We start from the raw sequence: 24785 nt of genomic DNA, 5'->3' as shown, positions 1-24785 counted from the left end.
CTTAATTGTAATATTGTAAGTTTTGGCGGTTCGTTCAAATATATGATCTGATTTAAAAGATAATAACATTTTTATTCAGTTGGTGGGAAAAAGTGAACGAAACGTTTGAATGAAGCTGTGTGTCTTTATCACTCGGTAACCACTGTCATTGGTTTCAGTAAATGTTGTAGCCGGGCTTCTTAACCTCATGAATAAATTCTTCGTTTAGTTTGTTTTTGACGATGGAAGGATGGTGAAGGAAACAGGATTTTCCCGGACATTTGCCATCGTTCAGTGATAAAACAATATTAGTAACACTACGTTTCGAGATCTGCAATCTGATCTCTTCTTTAGGTAAATAACTACCCTAGCACGTAATTACAAACTCTATTTAGTGAATGCTTTACAGTTAGTGAAGTTGACACACATCATGTTCTGTTGTGATTCCTGACTTACGCGTGTCACAACGCTCTGGTGCGATTTATTTATTTTAACCTAGTTTGTAATTATGTGTTAGGTAAGTTATTTACCTGAAGAAGAGATCAGATTACAGATCTCGAAACGTAATGTTACTGATTTTTTGTATCTCTGAACGATGGTAAATGTCCGGAAAAATCCTGTTTCCTACACTGATGAATAAGTCATACTTTAACTTTAGTTACTGCGTAGTGAAGTCCACCCTTACCGACAGAGAAGTAAACGAGAAGGGCGAGGCCCAAGAGAAGGGCTGCAGGGACTAGGGCCCACCTGAGGACGCGCCATGTCAGCACACTCTCGTACACTCCTGGCGCGCTCTCCAGCTTGTACATGGACCCGGCACATGGCTTCTGGAACAGGAGAGAGCAATGGTCACTTGGGTTGTCCAAAACTTAAGAGTGCGGTCAAAACAGAATTGGAATCGAAGAAAGAGGGATTCAGCCTTAACACAGTTAAGTAAGGAATAAACAATATAAAGAATACAATGTGTTATAAAAACAATTTTATTTATACCTATTATTTTTAACACTGGAAACATTTTCGTCACTTACCGTGTGATGCCAAACTCTTAAATATTATATCTTATACTTAAAACTTATACAATCTGTTTACTTTAGTTTGTGAGCATTTCGCTAAAAATTATAAATTGTTTTATATATATATATATATATATATATATATATATATATATATATATATATGTAACAGAATGTAAACGTCTGTATGGCCTTTATAGACTCAGAAACTATTTATTTAACCGATCATTATGAAAACATGTACGGTCGTATTTTTCCACGGTGAAGGTTATATGATATGCCCATTGATGTAACTCGCCACCAGGCGGCGTTGCAAAAAATGTTTCCAAAACGCCTGCACATTATAAACTGAAACTACGAGACAACTACGTATGTTAAATAGCCAAACACTATTTGAAGGCGCTAAGTTATAATGTATATTTGTTTTTAAAATAAATTTCTGGTTGAACTTAAAGGTTGAGTGTTAGACCACTTTATAATAGAGTACATGTACGTATACAATGGAAACATATGCTTTTGAGCGAATTTCTTTATCGTGGCAACAAGGCAAACTCTACATCGCCGTTGGAAATCTAATCCACTTGAACCAGAAGTGTTCATACACGTTCAAAGCTTACGTAAAGCGTGCGAAGCCGCAGGAAACAGCTGTATTAAGTAAATGGTATCAGTAAGATAAGATTTTGTGATGAATAATTTATGTAACATAAACACTTGGTTTGATAAGTTAGATAGATAAAAATTGCAAATTATTTTGGCAATATGAATAAATCACTCTGACAGCAGTTTAATAATGGAATCTGTAGAGATTAATTAATTATTTTGATTCAATTTTATATAAACTGAGTTGCCGTTAGGTTTGAAACACTTTCAACCAGTAATAGGTACTTTGATCAGCACTTCTTTTTGAGTAGAACCGCACATATCCCAAAAATTAGACGAATCATGCATGACCTGGTAATGTAATGACAGTTAACCAGGGTTGCTAAACCGCTTTTAATCCAAACTTTTAAATGGTAATTAAATCTGCTATTGTAATAGCACATGAAAGAAATATTACTCAGCAATCTCTCCCCCACGAATTGAAAGTAATCTGAATCATATAGGTCGGTACTGAAATTGTGTGTGGGTACGACATTTAATGGCGTAGAAAGAGATGGGACGAGAAGGGGGAGTAGAGCCTTGACCTCTCGCACTTTCCATCTTACTCAAACACTCTAGAACAAAGGCGCTCTGTGTTCGCGAGTGAAGTGGAGTCTCTCAAAGGTTCGCCTAAAGAAAGTAGGAAGAGTCTGTCACGACGGACGCCCTCGCCGCCCAAGCCCAGGCTCTCGGCTTGCAACACCCTCCGCCATCGGCACATACCCCGCCGTCCCGAGGACAAAGAGAATCTGCTTGCAACGATGTTGGTCAATACATCTCAGAAGATCAAGTTGCGATAGACATTTCGTTCCTTAGACTATGGCGTGGGTTCACTGCAGGGCGTGGGTTCGAGTCCTACCTTAGATACCAATTTTAGGGTGTCTTTTTTATCTTCGTATTTTTTTTTATTCCTTGTCTTTCACATCTTTTACCCGATCAGGCGAAATTTGGGACTGTAATTCTCTCATAGAACATATTTTATCAAGTGAGAATTTTATTTTAGTCTCGGGAATATTCGATAATTTTGGTTTTTCCTTTTGTAAGAACGGAAAAGTTCAGAAACTTTAATGCATGCTACGAGTAACATTTCCTCAGCAAAATAGTCTCCGACATCAGGCCATGACCTATTGTTGCTTGATTTACAATTCATCAAGCTCCTTAAAGTAAAAGTAAAGTAAAGATGTCTGATGTCTCTGTGTGTGATGTGTGTGTAAAAATGTCTTAACCTTATTCCGTACAATGGATGCCGAGTCCTTGGCAAGTCGAAGGCGAGTACAGAACAGCTGATTTCTTCATGCTATCTCAATATCTATCCCATATAATGGTGGTACACCACCAATTTACTTCTAAACGAATTACTTGAGACTTTTAAAGCATCAGGAAATAGTTTTTGAAAATTCGGTCAATCATCACCCTAGGACCTAGATACTATCGTATCTTTCGAACAGTGTTATGTGTTTAGAGAAGATAATTTTGAGCTCTATGAGAACACAAATATTATGTTCTGTTGAAAATAATGAAGAAAGTTTTCGATTTAAGTCAACTACCCTGTTTTTGTTGAACTTCAGGGATTTGTGGTTGATCGTTGGTTTATAGCCTACGCTATAGTATAATCAACGTCAGATCTGGCACTCCTGTGATTGGCAGAGAGATTTTTAATATTAGCCCATGATGTTCGACACATAGGTGTTTTATTAATAAACCACACGAAAAAAGAGGGTCCAAATTGGAGCCTTGAGGTAGCTCTAAATTGACACAAGATTTCTCAGTGTACATGTCACCAAACCGTATGCAAATGTCCAATGAATAGACTCAGGATAAAATAAAACACCGGGGGCACCTCAAAAACAGATTATGGGTGAGCTTGCCAAACATGTTTCGGAATTCAAGGTTAATAAATTCAACCCGACCTCGACTCTCGACCACAAGACTAGCCACAGTTAAACCGATGACAAGTCCGCGACAGTCGCACGACCTTACATGCAGCAGTGCCTGGTCAAACGGCCTTACATGAAGCAGTGCCTTAGAGAGTGTCTGGAGATAAAGTGTCAAACTATATTGTAAAGAAAAGTGTATACAGCATTTTCAAATATTTTTGCAACAACGTATACTACAGAGATTGGTCGAAAATTAGAGATGTAGGGACGCCTTTTTTGGAATCTACGTAACTACAGCATTACAATGATGCCATCACAAAGTTCTATGCTATCACTAAGTGCTAAGTTCATTTTTGCTTGCTTAAAATTATGAATAATGAATTTTCCTTCTATACGATCAACACTGAGTTTGATGATAGTGATAGCATATCAGCATGTCGCTCCATGGGATTTGGCAGAGCTTTATCTAATAATCGTATAAGTAACCACGATGGCAACGAGAATAGCATAATAAATAAATTGGTAAACACACTGAGTACAAACATAAAAGATATTTATATGTGATATATTATAACGTGTAGCTTATTCATACATTCAAAAAATAGAGTGAGTCAATGTTGATGTTTGGTGACAAGATTTGATTTCAATGCACTCTGAGTTGCAGTACCTTCCTAGCTCACCGGACCACTGCTGGGAAATCCATCTCGTGGACAAAAATTTTAATGTATCATGTGGCAAGATAATATCTTTGGAAAGATTTAATCTGTAGATTTTAAATTTTGCCTGAAACCTCTCATTTCTACTTATACAAGATCAAATTGTATGATGGTGCATGTACAACCATGGAATTTGGTTGAAGCCTATTGCTTAGAAGCTTGGCACAATTTCTCTTTTGTCTACCACGGGGATAGTAATAACGATTTTCTGTGTTTTTTTTGTCTGTCTATCTGTCCGCAGGACAATTCCAGAATGAAATTAGCTGTAGACATAAAATTTTGCAGGCAACCTCAGATAACCCTGATGCGCCACAATGTTCGTGATTATGTTATCAATGTAAACTATCCATTGTTATCAGCAGCCGGATGTTATATCGGCCATCTTGATTTCAGGTCCAGAAGAAGAGTGTTAAACCTAAAGCATTGTTACGCCCTTATTTTTGGTTGGGAATTGAATTGGATGTCTCATTTTAAAGGTATAACCAATAAGCATCCAAGCACTATTTATTAATTTTTTTTATATTCTACAGGTCGTTCCGAACAATTCTAGGATTTGTATAGTGCATCATTTACTTATTGTAAAAGTTTACACTTTACAAAAACTAAAAAGCTTTTTGTTGAGTATATATTTTTTAATGAGACATCTTCCATAACGCTAAGATCAAAATTAAGGGCATAAAACTGGCCGAGGTTTATCATTGGTGGATAACTCAAGGTCGTTACAATACAGCTGGCTCCTAATGAACTTTATTACAAAAATAACCCGTAATGCAAACTAATATGATAAACACTCGTTGTATAGATCATTAACGGTTTGAAGAACGTTTATAAACCCGAAATCCAAAGGTGATGTCCAGTCAATGACGGTAAAAAATAAACTGTCTATTTATCTTGTGTATGGTTAATAAAAATAAAGGTTTTTTAAAGGGCTTTAAAAAAGTTGTGTGAGTTTGCCCCGAAAAATGGATTGGTTTTTTATTATTGTACGTAGACACTTTCCATTTAGGCGTTTGAAAATACTAATCAACTTTCAACTAGTACTATTTCTGTTTGTATTGGTTCTGCATGTATAAAAATACACGACTTATTTAGTTTTTTTACAAGCTATGTTTTTTCTCTCACAGGTTTTACGATTAAAGGCATATTTTTTCCAGTTATTCGCGAGAAACCGTCTGAAAACGTGTTTATTGTTCGCCTGAAAACCGACAATTTCACTCAAGAATAAGTCGCAAAGTGTTCACTTTCAGAAGAAACTTTAAAGAATCAAAGTTGCTCAGAATTAGTCAATTAATCGTTATCCGCACTTATTCCCAATGAAAATTTGCTCACCCCTGAGAAGGAGTGGCATCCACCCCCATGGAAAAAGCAACCCCAGGTACGGGGTATACTTTGAAATAGATGACAAGTAGAACCTAAATCCAAATTATTATGAAAATCGGTGCTGCATTGGATAAATACATGCGAAAGTGGTTATTGACTGGACTATGTTAGAAGGACAGAAAATTGAACAAGAAAATAAATTAAGGCACAATTATCCTAAATTTCACCACTAAAACTGTATACAGTATAAATGTATCACTTAACAGTAAAAATCAATTATGTTTTTTAAAAATTTTACTAATCAGTTGAGTTAATACATTAACATAATAATCCTCTCTCGTGGTAGCCGTACGAGAAACTATGTAAATTTATCTTCCATTAAACTAGTCTTTTATTAAATCATTTAAATGATTAGGTTGATGATACATTTAGAAATTAGATTGATCAATCAGACTAATCCGATCAGCCAGTGATTGCTGCGATTCCTGCACGCTCTACAGAATATTGAAAAGAAAGTTCGGAATCAATTCTAAATACTCATTCACTATAGACGTTTCCTGTTTCCACAAACTAATGGTTGAGCAATTACTACTTAGTCTATTCCTAAATTTCCAATTTGTGACTTCCGCAATTTACTCCCTTTCCGTTAACTAGATGTTGTTGGAAACGGCAATCAGAGAGTACATTTGGCGGTGGTCGATATACACTCAACATGTTGTGGGGAGGGGGGTTTCTATAACATCGCTGACTAATTTTCTCACCTAATACAATAAAAAAGGGAGAATTAAATAACAATCGTATGGGAGAACTTCAGTACCAAATTTCGCCCGATCAGGCAAAAGATGTATAAAAATACAAGATAATAAGAATAAAGAAAGATACGAAGATGAAAAAGACACCCTAAAATTGACTTCAAGTATAACAAATTTCAAATCAGGTTTTACGTTATAATACAAAATGTTATAGTTATTATAGTACGCTGAGTATTCATTTTATACTAGTTAATAGGTGTTAATCACAAATACAAGATAATAAGCATAAAGAAAGATACGAAGATGATAAAGACATACTAAAACTGACTTTGTGTTTAAATAAATTTCAAAACATCCTTCAGGAGGTAGGACACAATTGTTTACACATTAGGAATGTTCTAAAACCTTTCTTTAAACAATCAACACATCTGGCTAATCCATTTTCCATTTACTTCAATTTAGTCTTTTCTCAGTAGGTCCTTGGGAAGTTCGTCCACGTATTCTTGACATGGGCGGTGCTCTCATTTTCTCAGACACTAGCGCTCGGACCAAACCTATATTTTCAGACAGAACTGTGACCTAATTGTGCTGCTTGAATGTTGGAAAGTTTGAATTTATTATACTTAAAGCTAGGCATACAGATTTCAAGACTGAGAGGTATGGTGTAATCCGAAAAAGTGGTTACAGACATCCAAACGATTAGCATGCACAATTTAAACCTGGTTACTTCAGTATTCTAGTATGACTTATGAAATTTCAATTTAACCCAAATTAGCTCGGAAAATAAAATGAAATAATAACACTCTGTGGGGGTGTACACATTAGTTGTAATTTAAACAACTGATATATGAGCACTGGCGAGTTTAAAATAGTTATTCCTGTCATTTTAGGCTAAAATTCATAATTTGAACCCAGAATGGTACTGTCAAATTGTTTAATTTTGTAAGTGGCACGGAGTGTCTACTTGGATACCATTTTTGTACATCAGTCGATAAACAATTGGAACAGAAATTGCTAGATTGTATATAATGACATGTTTCATTATCACACACTTCATGACAAATTGTGATGCAAATCTCCGTAAATTTTGTTACCACTTCAAATAATCAATTGTCCTTAATTAACTTTAAACAAAGAATTATGCTAACTCGTAGCGAATTCTTGCAATCTCTATGTATTCTTTTTACTCTATGTATACATTAAAGGTATCTATAAAGGACAACAGCTGGTTATTGAAAACAACTAATTCTGACATTAGTGTGTTTTCGCTTTGCTTTAATGGCTGGAATGGACAGGATCAACAATATTTACTTTGTGCTAATCTTTTCTTTAGGGAATTGTTTCTTTTTATACAGATATTATTACGTACAAAGTGTTCCAGAGGCGGAAGGGGTTGAGTTAGATTCGTACAGTGGGGTTACGGAAGTGGCGCCTGCACTGGATGTCGTTACAGAAGAACGCCTTGTTTACCCCGGAGTGAGAAGCAGTAGATCACCACAACTTTGGCGAGATCATAGCGAAATCCACCTCCCCAGTGAAGGCCTAAGAGAAGAAGGTGGAATACCTCGCATCAGAAGTCTGTACAAGTCAGGGTTTCTGATGAACGGTTCCCACATATGCTCCGACCTGGGGAAGGGCAAGAGGATGCTGATGGCTGTGATATCCGCGACAGGACACTTCCGAGCTCGCCTCGCCGTGAGGATGACGTGGGGACAGTTGGCAAGACGTAGCAATTTGGTCATCGCTTTCTTCGTGGGGAGAGACCCCGATCCTGAAGTGATGGAAATGATCCACCGCGAGAACACAGTTTACAAAGATGTTGTCCAGGTGGAGACCGGTGATGTATATAACAATCTGACTCTGAAAGTACTGTCGATGTTGGAGTGGGCAGACCGTTTCTGTCCACTCGTTGACTACGTGTTTAAAGTGGACGATGACATTTTCGTGAACATTCCCTTGTTGCTCAGGGTTTCTGACGGGAATCTGGGTTCAAATAGAACAATGTACGGTAATTTAAACCCAAAACCAAAGCCATTTTTCCCCTTCCATATCCCAGAACAAAAGAGTTCTGTTTACAAAAAAGAATACCCTGCATCAAAAGACCCGTCGTTCCTCAGCGGAGGGGCGTACTTGTTGACTAATGACCTCGTTAATGAGATCTTCCAGAGCGCTGGACATTTCCGTTTCCACAAAGGCGAAGACTTCTTCTTCACAGGCATTTTAGCCCGAGCTTTAAATATAACTCGAGTCCACATCAAGAACTTTTTCAAACACGACAACACTTTTATTTGCTTTGAAAATAAATATGTAACTTTACATTCGGTCAAGCCCGATGTCATGTTCATTGTGTGGAAAATGTTTCTGGGACTAAGAAGGAAATTATTTTGTGGCTAAACTTAACAACGTTGCAGTCTTCCATAGTTGTATAACTGTTATATGCACTGCTGTGATGAAATTGTATTGTAATCAATAATCAGTTGTTATTAGTACAGATCTTTGTATTTTTGAGATACATTTATGTAAAGGATATTAAGTACTAAAGCGCTTAAAGTGACTAAAGTACTAAGTTAAGATAATGAAGTCGGTCTTTGGTTGGCATGATACAATCTTATGCCGTTATCTTTTCAAATAGCTTCCTTGAAGATAGAATTAGTAAAAGACTCTTTGTTTGATCTTCCACGAGGAATTTAGAGGTGTTTAATGTAACAAATACAAGCAAATTTGTAACCAGGCCTCTAAAAAAAAAACAAAAAAAAAAAAAAAAAAAAACAGATGAAACAAAAATATAAACATTTTACAGCATGTAATGTTTTAAGCGGTATGTTTGACATTGGCCAAGTTACTTAATGCAAGTTTACTTGAGTCATGTAACCTTGATATGATTTCAGAGTTTACACTATATTAAAGTATTTACTCTATATGAACGATTTTTGAAAGCTTGAATTCAGGTGCTTACAAGACTTTCATGGTCAAACTAACGTATTTTGATAAAATATCATTTAAGAAAATTACTCATTTTTACACATTACTTTAAAAGAAACCAAATCTTTTATAGCTTAAAACATTTTCTCTAGTCATCTTTTATTTTCATTCTGCAAATCCTCATTCATATCCTTCAACCATTTTCTTTGCCCCTGTTATGAGATGCCCTTAAATTCTGTTTCAAACGCCCACAAAGCCTCGTAGAATAATCAAAAAGAGCTTTTTTTATATTTTTCTCTATTAGTATTTAAAATTGTCTTTAGTTATTCGGGTACTATTTATTTTAGGTTATACATACTTATGTATTATAAAATTTAAAAAATAAAGTCAACATTTACGAGCGCTCACGTGATCTGAGCTTGAATTTAGGTACTACGTAGAGGGATGTTTTTCTTTTCCCGCCAGAAGCGTGGGATGGCGCCGAAGGCGCCATTGAAGCCTGCTCTGATGGCCGGGGGCATTTCCTATCGGTACTGTCCCGAACTCAGATCACGTGCCAGATCGTCCAACGTGATCTGACATCAGAAAAGTCACCCGAATTTAATCTCAGGTCATATGAGCGCTCTAAATGTCAACTTTAACATTAACTTTTTATATTTATGATATTTACGTATGCACAACGTGTATATTTCGCGTAATAACACGAAGTAGATAGGGACAGAGTGACCTACTTCCCGCCGACATCGCTGATTTTCGGGATGCAGAAAACTAGAATCGATCGTCATAATGATATGCAGTTTTTACAGTAAGTAAAATAAAGTTTATTCTTTGTAATAATGAAGTGTATTTAGGTTCCCGGTAAGAAAAAAATAGTGGGCTGCGGATAATACCAGAGTACCATTGTTACGAATAAATGACAAATTGCGTTCATCAAGAGTAGAGTGTGACCAGACAGGAGAAGGAAACTGGTATTTCGATACAGAGTAAACATGGGAAGAGAGCAATTATGGGGGGCGTGAATGTGCAAGGTCACTTTCGCCTCGGATCGACCGAAGTACGTGCAGCTTTGCCCAGTTCCGTTAGAAAGTGCTAACGTATCGGAGAGTGCTTGCTTGTTACTGTAAACAATACACCCACACTCGGGATGTGTCAGGCTGTAACTCTCCAGTGCTACGTGTACTGTGTCTTCAAGAGGTTAATTATATCATTTACGTAGTGGTTATCCTACACACGTCTTCAGAACAAACGTATAGAACAAGGAACAACGCGTGCTCCTCGCTGGAAAGAATGAAATTTTTTATTTCTTTTTAGAATGTGTTAGAAGAATAAAGAAAATTCCATTTTAGGCATATTATTAAAGGTTACACATCTACACATATCTTGAGAACAAAAATATAGAAGAAGTACGTAGCGAGCTTCTCGCTCGAGAGAAAAACATTTTTATTTCTTTTTAGAATGTGTTAGGGAAAAGACATAATTATTCTTAAAGGTTATTGATTAGGGTTTGGTTATCCAATATGTAGTCAAACCCGAAGGGTTTGAAATGTAGCTTTGTCACTTTGCTTTTGCTAATATTGATTAAAAATCTAATTATTCAGCTCTCAAATGTTGTTCCACGTTAGTGGGCGAATGCAAAAATTATATCGAGTTTCGCAACATACTTACGTAATCATTAAGTCGATTTTTATTGCCCGACTTTCGTGTCTAGATTTTTTGCCGAAAAATCGCTAAACCACATGTTAGGTATCTCGGCAACAATCTAGGTTAACACCTGTCTTCTTGTATAGGATATCGACCTACAAGTCAGTATCTGGTCTTAAATCAAATGGTACGCCGGAATTCGGCACAAATTACCCAAAGTCGAGTCGAAAACTTTAAAATCGCCTAAAACATATTTGCAACACTTCGGTCTTCGATTTAATCTTCTTCGTTCACCTTTCCCTATATGGCACATATCGTGACACGGTTTGGATTCGGAGTTGACGAGATCTTTGTACAGAAATTTGTCCTTTGACATGTTTAAGATTCTCAGTTAGTTGTACTCCTGGAAAATTATTTGAAACAATATTAAGTCGTAGGGGATTGGATTAGCAGTAAAATAATTATCTTACATCTAGAAGAATTCAACATTTTACAAATTAAAGGACATCAATAATGTACGTACAATTATTGGCTGAGCGTTAGCGAAACCTATCACTCAAAGGGCTGAGCAAATTTCATTTCTGTCTGTCTGTCTATCTGTCCGCACATATCTGAAGAACGAACTAACATATAAACGCGAAATTTTGCATTGCGCTTTCTACATAAGCAACATCTAATGGTACATGACACTCCATGGAATTTGGCTTGGCGTTTCTACAATGGTTTTAGGGGTATCCATGATGTAAATGAGAAACTTATTGAACAAATCAATTTGTAAATAAACTGAGTACACTCATATGGCATTTCAATACGTAACATATTAAATCATATAGTCTACGGGTTCTGCAAGATTTCTTCAGTAAGAATTCATCTGTAGACTAAATTGTGCATTGGACTTGTAATGATTTCTTGATGGTGCTTGTTCATCCTTGACTGAGCGTTATTGAAGTCTAGGATTCAGTAGACTGGCACAATTTCACTTCTATCTGTTGGGGGATGTAAAACTTTCTTTTCTTTATGATTCCAGTCCTCTCCCTGTCTGTCTCATGAATGAAATTATCTATAGGCTTGAAATTTAACATCCGACCTCATTGAAGCCTGTTATGCGACACGTGGTGTGGCGTACTTATACCATATACAATAAATATATGTTATGTCGCTATTCAACATGTTTTATTCTGTTCGAGTGTAGGTCTACGTAAAATACGTACAGTAATCCAAAGTACATTTAAGTAACTAAAATTAATTCTGTAAAATTACTAACATATTTTATATTTTCGATTCGTATATTAGTTTACCGGTTCTGTGTCGCAAGTAATAGTACAAATTTAGTTTCCTTATTGTACATACAAGTTTGAGAGAATATTTAGGAATTTCGTAAACTAACAGAACAAAACGCAATGATGAAAAGCTTTTCCTCAAATAAAGTATGAGAATATTGACATTCTAAGAAATTATTTACATTTAACATTGCAGGTTTTGTTTGGTTGTGTTTTGTTGTTTTTGGCAAACTCAAGACAGTTTCGTGAAGCCTATCGAATTCTTAACAGATTCTACATCCTTTATGTATAACAACGCAAAAGTGTATCTTGTAATCGAGCAATCTTGAATCAGCGACAATTTAAATTAATCTACTAATCTATGGCAATAGTTCAATTCTAACTAAATCTTACCATTAAGGCTACAGGCCTTTTTTGATTCGTATTATATCTTTATTTCAATATGTATAACTGAAATAGGAATATCAGTGTGTCGAAAACTTTTACCCCATTAAACCGCATAAATAATAATGAAATAAAAATTAAAGACTAACTCAGTCAATTACTACCAATTGTGTAACTACAACAACTGTGTCTGTGTGTTGTGTCTGAGGAGAAAAGTTATGTCGAAGGAACCTCGACTTTCTGCTATTGCGTGTGTAAACCCAATAGCAACAGGATAAGGAAGTATCTGGTTTCTTATAAAACCGATATATTTGAGACAGATCGAGGTCTAGTGCCGATTCGAAGCAGATGGCAAGTTTGTTTGAGTGATTGTCGGAAGCTGAACTGGTCGATGCCCCGGACCGTGACCGTGGTCATGGTTCTGTCCCGACAGCTGTTGTCACAGTCACCGCTACTGTACTCTCCAGTCACTGTTTGGAAGTCACCGTTCCGTGTGCAATTTGCCAATCATTTCGGTATCTACGGTTCCAACCAGGCTTGTGGTTTTCTTACGCTCTACGTTTTACTGGATCCGGGCACGGCTTTAACGCTTTCCCAAACAAAGACGTCTCCTTCACCAATGAACCTCCCTCTACCAGGACCTAAGTTGTTGATCCTTACATGGATCGCTAAGCCCTTCAGTGACTGATCCTGAAACTCTTCCATGGCCGGTGTCATCACTACAGTGTGAGCTTTCCGCTTTAGACTTCGCCGAAACATTGTTCACACAATTAGGTTCTTGAAATATTTCCGAGCTCTCTGTGGAGAATCATATTCTTAATCAGATGTTATACCGGAACTTCCAATAAAATTATCTGCTTATACACGTGAGTTGAATGGGGCGGAGCTATAACTGGGTTACCTACGGCTAATGAATCAAGATCAATATCACAAATCAGTGACCAACGCGGGTTATTTATTACAGTCTGTCATCTTTTGATGATTTCACGATCTGCTGTTGGTCATTTTATTTATATATTATTTCTGAAGGTTCTTTTATTATTCATGGATGATAATAAGCATGTAGATTTGTTTAGATGAGGTCTATCCCCTTTAAAACTCATTCTGCCCGTTCTCTTGAACCACTTGCCTTTGCAAAGATCTTATCAAACGGAGTAAGGGGAGCGTTTTAATACAGTACAAGGTCGATGGTACTGATAAAAAGTGCTATTGCCACAGACAGGATTTGGAACTGAGCTATTCTCTAATTGAGATGCAAAGTTCGACGTCTTAGACCGCTCAGCCATCGGCACTCCCAAGTACATATTAAACGCCCCCCCACCCCCCGTGTGAACCTCTACTACATGAAATTTTGTATACTACAAGCGTACAAAGTGGAATCGTGTCCTTTACTGGTTCAAACAGTTTTGAGTTCATTCACCTTTATGTGTTTTCATTCATTAAATGGGGAAGGTTTATATTTTGAGATTCAGTGTTGGGGATACCTCAGGTCATACCAGCGGTACCGGTATGAATTTCGGTTACTATTTTTGAACTTATCGCCATATTACTAGTGGCAAATCAGGTCTCAATGATCTACTTTTTGACGTATTTTTTAAGTTTCTTAAGAAAACAAACTCTCTCATTTTATAATTAAAATGTTTGTAATATATATATATATATATATATATATATATATATATATATATATATATATATATATAAATGAATGTTTGTGTGTTTGTCCTTTATGGAATCGTAAAATTTTTAACCGATCATTATGAAAATGTGTATGTATATGTATTTTTCCACGGAGAAGGTTTATATGCCATGCCTATTGATGGATTCCGCCACCTGGCGAAGCTGCAAAAGATAAAAGTTTTCAAAGCGTCTGCACACTATAAACTGCAATTTACGACAGTTACGAATATTACATAGCCAAACAGTGTTTGAAGGCGCTAATTTGTGATGTATATTTGTATTTTAAAATAAATTGTTCGTTGAACATAAAGCTTGAGTGTTAGACCACTTTAGAATAAAGTACATGTAATTGTAAAGAGACGTGGCATCAAGACAAACTCTACATCGGCGTTGGAAATATAATTTACTGAACCAGAAGTGCTCATGCACGGGGATAGCTTACGAAAAGCGTGTGAAACCGCTAGTTATCTATAAGATTAATATTACATATAAGATTTTAAGGTAATTAAATCTCCGTGTATATACCTACCTGAATTATCTTAGAGTCTTAAAATTTCCAAAATTGATATTATAAAATCAGAGAGTTTATTTATGTGTGCTTGCGCGCGTGTGTGCGTATGTGTGAATTGTTAATCATAAATGAATTAAACTTAATTTAGGACTTTTATTTTTAATTTTTTTCCTCTGATATTGATTCAGTGGAATAGATGGAAAATGAAAGTGGTTAGTTAGAGAATAAAAATTTTGAACTAAACTGGAAGGATAGATAATTTAATGTGCTACCCTAACACCAATACAGTAGAGTAATTGCATTTACATGTAAACGATACAAAGAACGACGAGGATAAACTAAATAAAAAGTTACTCTTAAAATGCATTGTCATTAGTATTGACCGACGTCTGAAAATGACTTCAGCGATGTAGATGGAAAATTGGAAACTGGATGAAAGTTGCATGAATGTTGAATTGTATGTTTGAAATGTGATCCTGATGAGGTGACAATGTACACAATGTTAGCTCTGTTACTTTGATATTGACGGTTGCTATTCATGTGTACCATGTCTCTGAAATAAACATTGATTGATTGATTCTCCCAATCATTATAATTTTTAATTACATTGCGTTGTATTTAAATTAATTAAATTATAAGAACAATACTGCAATTAAATTAATATAAAAATAACAAAATTCCGTATTGACGCATTTTGAAACAGCGATGTTGGCTCTGATTACCCACTGAAGATTAGCTCATAGCCTATGATCTGGCCGTGCTATTGTTCGACTTACAACACACTATGACAGAGTCTGCGTGCAACAATAGTGGGGCCCAATTCGCACGACAGTAACAAAGAGAAGCGACTGTCCACAGGCCACAGACTCACCACGATGGTACCAGACGCGGGCCAGCCTGGTACCGCTCTCCGCCATTTCGACACAGGTCGTGGCTTTACTCTGTTTATCTCATTACAATAACGTTTCGCGTGTAGATTCCTCTGTCGTGATGAACTTTGCGCTCGTGACAGACTCTGGTCCGTCCATCTCTTCTCTTATACGTCAACAATTATGAAATCATCCACAATAGTGTCATCCACTGCTCGCCGCGCGCTAATGTTTCCTTGCTCTTTGGACTCGGAAATTGGCGCACCTCGCTTTAATTTCTTACTCCTTGGGAAATTACTCTTGGTTCACTTAATTCTCGGTGTTTACGGGATAAAACCACTAAAGACGCGTTTTTCCCTTTTAGGCTTCCTTATTATTCTTCAACCTCAGTTTACCGGTATTATATTTTCTAAGGCTTACGCTTGAATGTTCGTTAACTTACCTGTACTAGTTTAATTATTTGGTACTTGATTTACTTAATTCTTGATTTTTACGTGATATAACAACCGAAGACGCGTTTGTCCCTTTAAGGCTTCCTTATTATTCTTCAACATCAGTTACCGGCATTCTATTTACTAAGTTTTAAGTTTAAATGTTCTTAACCTACCTGTACTGGTTTACTTACTTGGTGCTTAGTTTACTTAATTCTTGGTATTTACGGGATAAAGCCACCAAAGACGCGTTTGTCCCTTTTAGGCTTCCTTATTATTCTTCAACTTCAGTTACCGGCATTCTATTTCATAAGGCTTAAGCTTGAATGTCCTCAACATACCTCTAAGGATGTGTGTAAATAAGAACCATCCTTAGAAGGTTACCAAGGAACTCACTGTCGCAACCTTATAACCATTGTAATTGAAATCGTTTTGTTACAATATTTTAAACAAGGTTTAGAAACATACACGGCAATGACGGTTAAATATAAAATAAACATCTAACCTACAATTATTTAATTAATTTATATTCGATTTAGAGAAAACTTCACTCAACAATTCATTAATAGTGGCAATACTTAATTACATTAATGGTGGTCGTATAACATACTGGATTGCAAGCCACCATTTCCTATATATTACACTTACACGTATAAAGCGTTGATATACAGACTCATGGAAGCACCTATAATATATTTTCATCATGGAACGTCACCATCATTCACCATATTCTATTCAACAAGCGAAGGCAACTAAGATTTGGCTAACTCGTTCAGGCGGTGAACTGTTTCTTCTGGGCGCTTTTTTTACTTGGACGACTTGTAACCCATTTACAAATTTTAAGTTATGGAAATGTAAGAAATTATTTACAAAACACAATTAAATTATAATTGAAAATCCAAAATGTTGTCATCGGGAGCAGGATTAAAAATGAAAATCTCAATTATTCAAACAATCGCCATTTAGATTGCACTGGATTGCTGCTGAGTAAACCAGATAAGCTCTTTTGCAGTCTAAGTGTCTCTGATGTCGAAACGATGCAAAGAATTCGTTTTGAACTTCGTCGTTGACTTTTTTTGGATACCTACAGACGGACATGGACTCCAGATTCCAGGAGTCAGCCTGTGACAGTGTCAGATTATCAGACGCTGCACTAAGCGGAATGTGAAATGGAGTTAATCTCTACATTCTTACAGTTCTTGTTTGTAAATACAGAACATTTCACTCTTCCAAAAGGCATATAAAACAACATTAGAGTTTGCTATATTTATACATAACTGAAGACCGACCTACATCCTACATTCAGTTCTTTAAGACATTTGAAGGTATGCACTAACGCCATTCAATTAATGGTCACGTCTAGCATTGTAAAGTTAGAAGTTCCATCACTTTTAACGAAATGATGCCCATCTAATTTGATCTATGTTGGAACGGAATAAGGACTAAATCTGATCTGGGATTGAATTAGCCTTCAGACTTTTTTTTCCTAAGAAAGTAAAGGTTACAGTGCAGAATTTCCGGGATTCCTAATTTCGTGTGAAGATATTTACAGGAGTTGCAGTTTTGGAATTAGAAATAAAGAAGAACCAGCAACAATCCTTGAAATACTCCAAAAGTGACTGTTATGTTCACTATAAGAGTTACACGATGAATACTTTTTCAATTGTAGGTGAAAATATCCAGTTTTGGAGAAGATTCCCTTTTCGATTCGAATGAAACCCAATGTTTTGTTTGATTTTGTAGGACGAGAGATCGTGGAAGCCAAAGAGGATGGGTTGTGTGGAATTCTGCCATGTCACGTCTCGTCAGGTCGAGGAATTTGATAAGATTGAGACCCCTGATGGTGTTGAGATGAGATTGAAGTGTAAGATATTTATGTAAGGTGAACAGGAGCTGAGGTGTCGTGAGGTCGCTGTGCCACTGTGATGTTATCAGCTGAGAGGAGTGCTGAGCCAGCCACAAGTCTGGCGGTGGCGGCTTCCTGGTGTAATAGACACCGCAGCGTATTGTGTCTGTGCCGTGCTGTGGTGTCGTCACGGTCCACTAGAGCTCGGAGTCTGCATTTACAGATCAATTATTATACTCCGACTGCACTGACCTCTCTTTGTCTCGATATCTACGAGAGACACATCTTACAAACATCTGACGTAGTACTCTTTATTTAAAGTTTGTTACTCACGATGAAAGGTTTGAAAGGATAACAGGATTTCGGACATCTGCCATCGTTATAGGTTATAAAAGGTATAACACAAAGTTTCGAGGATTGGAATCTATCATCTTCGTCAGGTGGGGGAACCGTTATTATAAAGGTAATACGTCTAAGGAATTTTGTAGAGTAGATCTCATCGATATAAGTTCGACTCAGGCGACTTGAAACTAAATATCTCAATCGTAAAAAATTTAAAAACATTTGGTTTTGTTGCCTTTTTTAAGATTGGGCTCATTGAAATGCTGAATCTTACTATTGAACTCAGTAAATTTCATAATTTTGAGTTCTGTGTTTCATTTTCAGAAAGTTCTGATATGATTCGTCTGTGATGAAACGATGAGCAATCGTTATTGATATATTATAAAAAGAGCAGTGGGCTAAGGATGGATCCCTGACGAATACAATGTCCAAACCAACCCCTCTCAAATGCACGTCTGATATTCCACACATTGTTTTCCATCACTAATATACGACTCAAGTCAATTGAGTGGCAGAAAGAATAGATTATAAATAATATATTTTTAGCAGGGAACTGAACTTGAAAGTTGAGAGACGTTGATCTACCAAACTAGGGTCACGTTCTACCTGGAGACCACCAATAGTCTTTGATTATAACTTCAGTCACTTAATTCAGCAAGAACTATCGCAGACTACTATCGATTTTAAAGTTGTTGTTAATCTTTGAAAGTTTGGCTGGAAATTCATGGTTCCATATTAATGAAAATGTCATATCAGGCTTCTATAAATCGTGCTTTTTGTGAGCAAAATCCATCTTCAGGATGGAAATTCCAAATATTCCTGTGTGAGGATGGCTAACGGCGGGGAAGCATCTGATATATGAGACTTTCAGCACAGCTGGTGACGAAGTAGTTGATGTTTTATCGGACGAGAACGAAGTTGAAGATGACAACATACTCGTATATAATTCACCAGTCCAACATGCAACAGCTTTCGAATCTGACAATGTATGGGTTATCACCAACTGAATAATTCGTGATGTCTAAGGCAAGTTACAAGTCTACAAATTCTATATGCTCATCCAAGCGAGATAAACTCGATAATGGTCAACATACCTGAGAGTATTAATGACTCTGACTATTATCTGTAGAAGGTGAACGCTCTAGAATAATGTCTTTCTTGCATCACATGGTTTATAACGTGGTTATGTTTGTTTATTATTTGTTTACTATTCCTAACACGTTCGCTTTCATATATTGAACAAGCTGACTAACTTCACAGCATGATACTATGTACTATGCCGTTTTGGAGCCAGTGTTAATGGTAATAGTTGGTTTCTTTTAGTTTAGTAATCTATGATGGTAATTGTCTCTGTTATGTATCATAATATATGAGTTTGAAAGGTTTATTTACTCCCATGCTGCCAAACCCACGTGGGGAAATGAGAGCAGGTCGTTCTTGTGGCTATATTGATTTTATATCCACAATACCAATGTCAGACCTCAAAAGTTTTGTTCGAATTTCATTTCAAAGATATGAATATAAAATATCCAAAAGAGTTTTGTAACTCGTACGAAAAAAATGTCAAAATGTATAATTTATTCATTGTTTACTCATTCCTTAAGTAAAAGCTTTACAAGAAAAGCGTTTGGATGGAGGTTAAACCTTTTTTTGTTCTCTTAGGTCAAGAAGCTTATAAATTGCATTTAGTCCTATAAGAACCTTAGCGCTGCTTCCAGAGTAACAGGATATTAAGGATGGGTAACGTTAGGGGGTAGGGACCGCCTCTTATCGAGATCCATGAGGAAGAATTAGGACACTACATCTCAAAGTCATGTCTCCCCGGAATAAGGGGAAGACAGCTCTGAACCAGCCTTTCCAGTCAAAGTAGGCAGGGGGAGGCACACTCTTGTTGAGGCTAGCAAGAACCTCTGATAGTTAGGGAACGAACCCCACCAACTCCAACAGTCATCTCACGCAGTAGACTAGACGTATCGAATTACCCTTGCACCCCAGAATCTCGACATTTGCGGTAAGTGATGTGCCGCTCCTGGACATCCACGAGGTTTTTGCTGTGCCCAGTGGTGGCTTCAACTGGAAGGTATATCCCTGCTGGATGGAGGTTTAAACATGGTTTGACATTATTCCCAAGGGGAAAACTTAAGGTTGCTCCACTTGAGATGACGTTTGCCACAGAGCCTCTAGTATATTCGTGCTACAACCACTCCCTCGCTGGAACACTTTTTAGCAACTTTGGATAAAAACGGAGAAGAATAGAGTTGGGAAATACTGCATGCATTGTATCTGTAGTGCATGAGGCCGGAGGCGAGCGTGACTCGTGACTCGGCAGTCGCGGACAACGATGCGCCAGAATGTCACGGCCGGCCAGACCTCATGGCACCGATACCTTCACACTCATTACCATTTACTTGCCCACATTCACATTACCGTCTGTATACATAAACACGAGTCTTCACACCTGACTCACCCGGAGCCCGAGGCAACACACCACATCGCAACACACGGTGCGTTGCCGCGACCGTTGCCCCAGATACCTCACCTTTCATCTGTGTTCACTGGCATTTGTTGCCCGCAAACGTGAAGGTTCACAGAAAACCGATCGTTATCTCCAGGCACTTTTTATATTTATCTATACTGTGAGAGAGTTACGTTATGGCAAGAATAACTATTACGGAATTCCAAAGGTTAGCTATATCAACTCCGAGTCTAATTTCCGCGAAAAGTTTAAAACAACGAGAGGCTCGTTCGGACCAGCCGCAGCAGCGTCGACCGATTCAAGAATGCTTAACTATCAATTCTTTCGACAACTCTGATTCAATTATTCACAGCTGGCTTCCGGTAATTCGTTCCGGTTGTGGGGAGTCGATGGTTTCATCAGAACAGCAGCAGATTGAATTATACAACTGGGTGTCCAGTTAAGTCTTCATTCTTTCAAATTTGTAGGTTAGATCATTCTCAGTAACAATTTTATTGGACAGGAAAAACTCCAAACTTCTTTTTTTGGGAATTTGTGGTAATGTGGGATTGAACATGAGACTGTTGGAAACGATTAGTAGTCCAGATATCAAAAAAATGCGCTTGCGCCTTACTATCTCATAATTTCAAGGTCAGTACCTATAAATTTCAAGAACTATTTTATTTATTCATCCTACCACTTCAAGTTTTTTGTACAAACCAAATATGAAAGTGTAATGCTAAGCGTTAAGTACCAATAAATTTCAATAACCAATCTAGTTATCTTTCCACCATAAAATAGAACAATTCCACGAGTCACACATAATATTGTCATATTTAGACATTTTTATTCTTTTAGTAATCTATAATTTTGAACATTAAAACATTATAATTAACTATGCCCGCAGAATAGGAGTAAAGTGACGAGGAACAAGGATGCAGATTGGAAGAAAGCAGAATGATCCTTCGACATTATTGTGACCTCCCAGCCATGCCTGAGAGCTAGCGCAACACTGGCAAATTCTGTTATCTGATTTTAGTTATTAAAATCAGTGACGTCTAGGTTTTGGATTGCCTTTCGCCAGATAGAACCAAATCTTTTTGGTTAAAACTCAGTTCTATCATACAAATCAGACAGGAAACGGTAATACTACACCTGGAGTACTTGTACGTTTCAAGATCTACTCTGTTCACCCTTACAGTATACTAATTTGTGCAAAGGCGAGCTTTAATGAGTTATCCAGAAATGTCTTAATTACACTATATATATTTCCGCCGATGGACCAGCCGACAGTATGATGTTAAGACACGAGAAAGCTTTGAGGATGTTATCGCTAATGCCACGGAACACACTCCAGCGCGTCCTGTCTCAAGGTCATTGGAACACATTCTCCAGAAATTATGTTCCACTTAAGAGGGCACGCTAGTTAGCTACCGGCCTCGCATCTGCAGTTCTGTTTTTTACGTAGGGATAAAGTTTAAGGCTGTTTTATAAATAGAAACTCGTCCCAAATCCACAAGAGTTTCACTTGGATTTTAGGGTTTCAGTGCTTATGAATTTTCAAAATAACATTCTACTATTACCAAATACGCTATGAATTACGCCACCCACGTGATTGTAACAGGCTTCGATACGGTTGAATGTGAAAGTCTATAGATAATTTTATTCTAGAGATCTGCTACAGACAGACGCACAGACAATCATACAGAACAAATATTCTTACCTTTTCCAACAGACTAAAGAGAAATTGTTTCAGCCTACTGAAATGAGAAATGAAGTTCAACTAAATTCCGTGGCTTAACATGGACTAACATAGAACTCATTCTTGTCTACGTATAAATGAGTTGCAAAGCAAAATTTAAAGTTTTCGTAAGAAATACCTTACCACACGTTTACATTCACATTCTTATTCTTTGGGTTAGGTTCATAGCAGTGTTTACAAACAGGCCAGGAAGGGTAGGGACGTAAGAGTACATTGAAATCAAATCTTGTCATCTTGTCACCGTTGATTTTCTATTTTATAGTTTATTTCGTTTTACTTTATGAATAAAATACACATGTAAACATGTCAATTGTTAAAATCTCGTATGAGTACACTGAGCTTGTTTAAAAATGTATTTATTCTGCTATATTTTTATTCTCACGGTTACCAATTTAAAAATATTTGCTAACGCTCAGCCAAGTCAAATGGAGTGACATGCACCATCACCAAACTGAGAGTTGCATATATATGAAAAAAGCTTAATTAAAAAGCTGAAGATTATAGGTAAGTTCGCTTTCGAGATATCGTTTGGACATACAGACAGGAATGAGATGTTTCAAGCTCCTTGAGTGATAGGCTTCGCTAACGCTCAGCCTATATAGTTACAACTAACTGCTCTGGCGCGTAGGTAGGAGATGGTAAGGAGTATATGGTATCATATGAACTATGGTATATGTAAAAACGCAGTAAGGTTAGTTAAAATGTAATAGCATTTTTAACAATTTATTAGCAACGAGGCACTAAAATCCAAGTTTCAAAAGTGAAAGAGTTTTGGATTTAAGACGAGTTCCTGTTTATAACGCAGTTCCCTCTTAATCCCGTGTAAAAAGTGGATTCTTGTGATGAACGACTGACAGTTGACTAGCGTTCCCTCTTAAACGTTCCACGCAAAAGTTGCCGAACATTCCCGGAACTCACGGGCCTTTTTATTGGAGAAAGACTTTTAGTGTTGCGCCCACCTTACACAAACTGAAATCTAGAACCACCCGGGCAGAAAAGCCAGGAAAAACCCCCCATTTCCCTTATAGAGACTGTTCTCGTGTCGGACAGAACTGTTCGCCCACGGCCGAGCCTCCCACCGGGGGTCGCGTAGCTGAGATACAAGGCGGTAGAGGCAGTTGGGGCTAACGAGCTATTTGTTTAACACGGCGTTAAATAAACCGGACAGTAGCATTGGTCGTTGAGTAAGAAAGCGGCAGGGATCACTTCTGGCTGTTTTATACCTTCCAGTTGAACCCACCACTGACTGGGCACAGCAAAAACCGATGTGTTACTTAAATCTGGGCAACCCTATGGATGTCCAGGAGCGGCACATCACTAACCGCAAATATGTCGAGATTCTGGGGTGCAAGGGTAATTCGATAGGTCTAGTCTATTTCGGGAGATAACTGCTGGAGTTGGTGAGGTTCGTTCCCTAACCTCAGAGGTTCTTGCTAGCCTCAACAAGGGTGTGCCACACCCTGCCTACTTTGACTGGAGAGGCTCGTTCAGAGCTGGCCTCCCCTTCTTCCTGGAGGACATGACTTTGAGATTAGTACCCTAAATTCTTCCTCATGGATCTCGATAAGAGGCGGCCCCTAACCCCCAACCTTAACCATCCAGAATATCCTGTCACTCCGGAAGCAGCGCAAAGGTCTTTATAGGACTTAGTGTAATTTATAAGCTTCTTATCCTAAGAGAAAAAAAACACGGCTGAACCCATTTGGTGGTTCCAATTATCCCAATGAACGTATGAAGAAATCATCAAAGTTGAGATACCAATTTTGAGTGATCCCTGTTATTGATTGCTGGATGTATGTAATTTGCGGGGTAAACAATCGTAATCCAGCGATGCTGATTGCTAGTTTTGGCAATTTACACATGAAGACGGCCTATGTGCATTGCAATCGATTGCGTCTTCATAAATATAATGATGATAGAGGTTGTTGAAATAATGGTTCTTTGTATTGATTATTAGTTTCTTACGAAACTCACAGGCTCCGTGAATCCATGATTTATTCAAAGGTTTACACTGATATCAATTTATGACGACTGTCAATATTTAGACAGTGATTAGATGTAAATCTATCACGTTTTTTATGTAAAAAACAGACATCCACGTGTTATTTATGGAATAATTTGTGATTGATTTTAATAATCTGGTACGGCAGGACCCGGAAATTGACTCTAAAGACTTAGCAACCAATCAAACGAAGTAACTTCATCACATGTGTCACTATGTTACACGATTAACTGTGCTGATATTGCTTAAAAATTTGCTCATTCTGAGATTTTCATTTTGTCAACACCTATAAGACCAGTGTAAAAGTATTAGAATTGCCTTTAATTCGGACCCTTTTATCCCAAGATCAATAGAGTTGTTCTTT

At 37.3% G+C, this 24785-nt stretch overlaps 2 protein-coding genes across 2 annotated transcripts in view; one reads left to right on the top strand and one right to left on the bottom strand.

Moving 5' to 3' along the window:
• Positions 1–24785, bottom strand: part of LOC124361789 — a 77490-nt gene that overhangs the window by 11753 nt on the left and 40952 nt on the right. The window contains exon 2 of the mRNA XM_046815765.1: positions 665–806. Coding sequence (XP_046671721.1) covers positions 665–806 — 142 coding nt within the window. The remainder of the gene's footprint in view (positions 1–664; positions 807–24785) is intronic.
• On the top strand, positions 7555–8789 carry LOC124361790 (beta-1,3-galactosyltransferase 5-like). The gene has a single exon (XM_046815766.1). The coding sequence runs from the start codon at positions 7575–7577 to the stop codon at positions 8688–8690; it is 1116 nt and encodes a 371-aa protein (XP_046671722.1). The 5' UTR covers positions 7555–7574; the 3' UTR covers positions 8691–8789.

This window comes from Homalodisca vitripennis, chromosome 5 (genome assembly GCF_021130785.1).
Source record: "Homalodisca vitripennis isolate AUS2020 chromosome 5, UT_GWSS_2.1, whole genome shotgun sequence".
Lineage (NCBI taxonomy): Eukaryota > Metazoa > Arthropoda > Insecta > Hemiptera > Cicadellidae > Homalodisca > Homalodisca vitripennis.
Note: the sequence above shows the minus strand (reverse complement) of the source record. Positions and strands in the feature narration are given on the sequence as shown.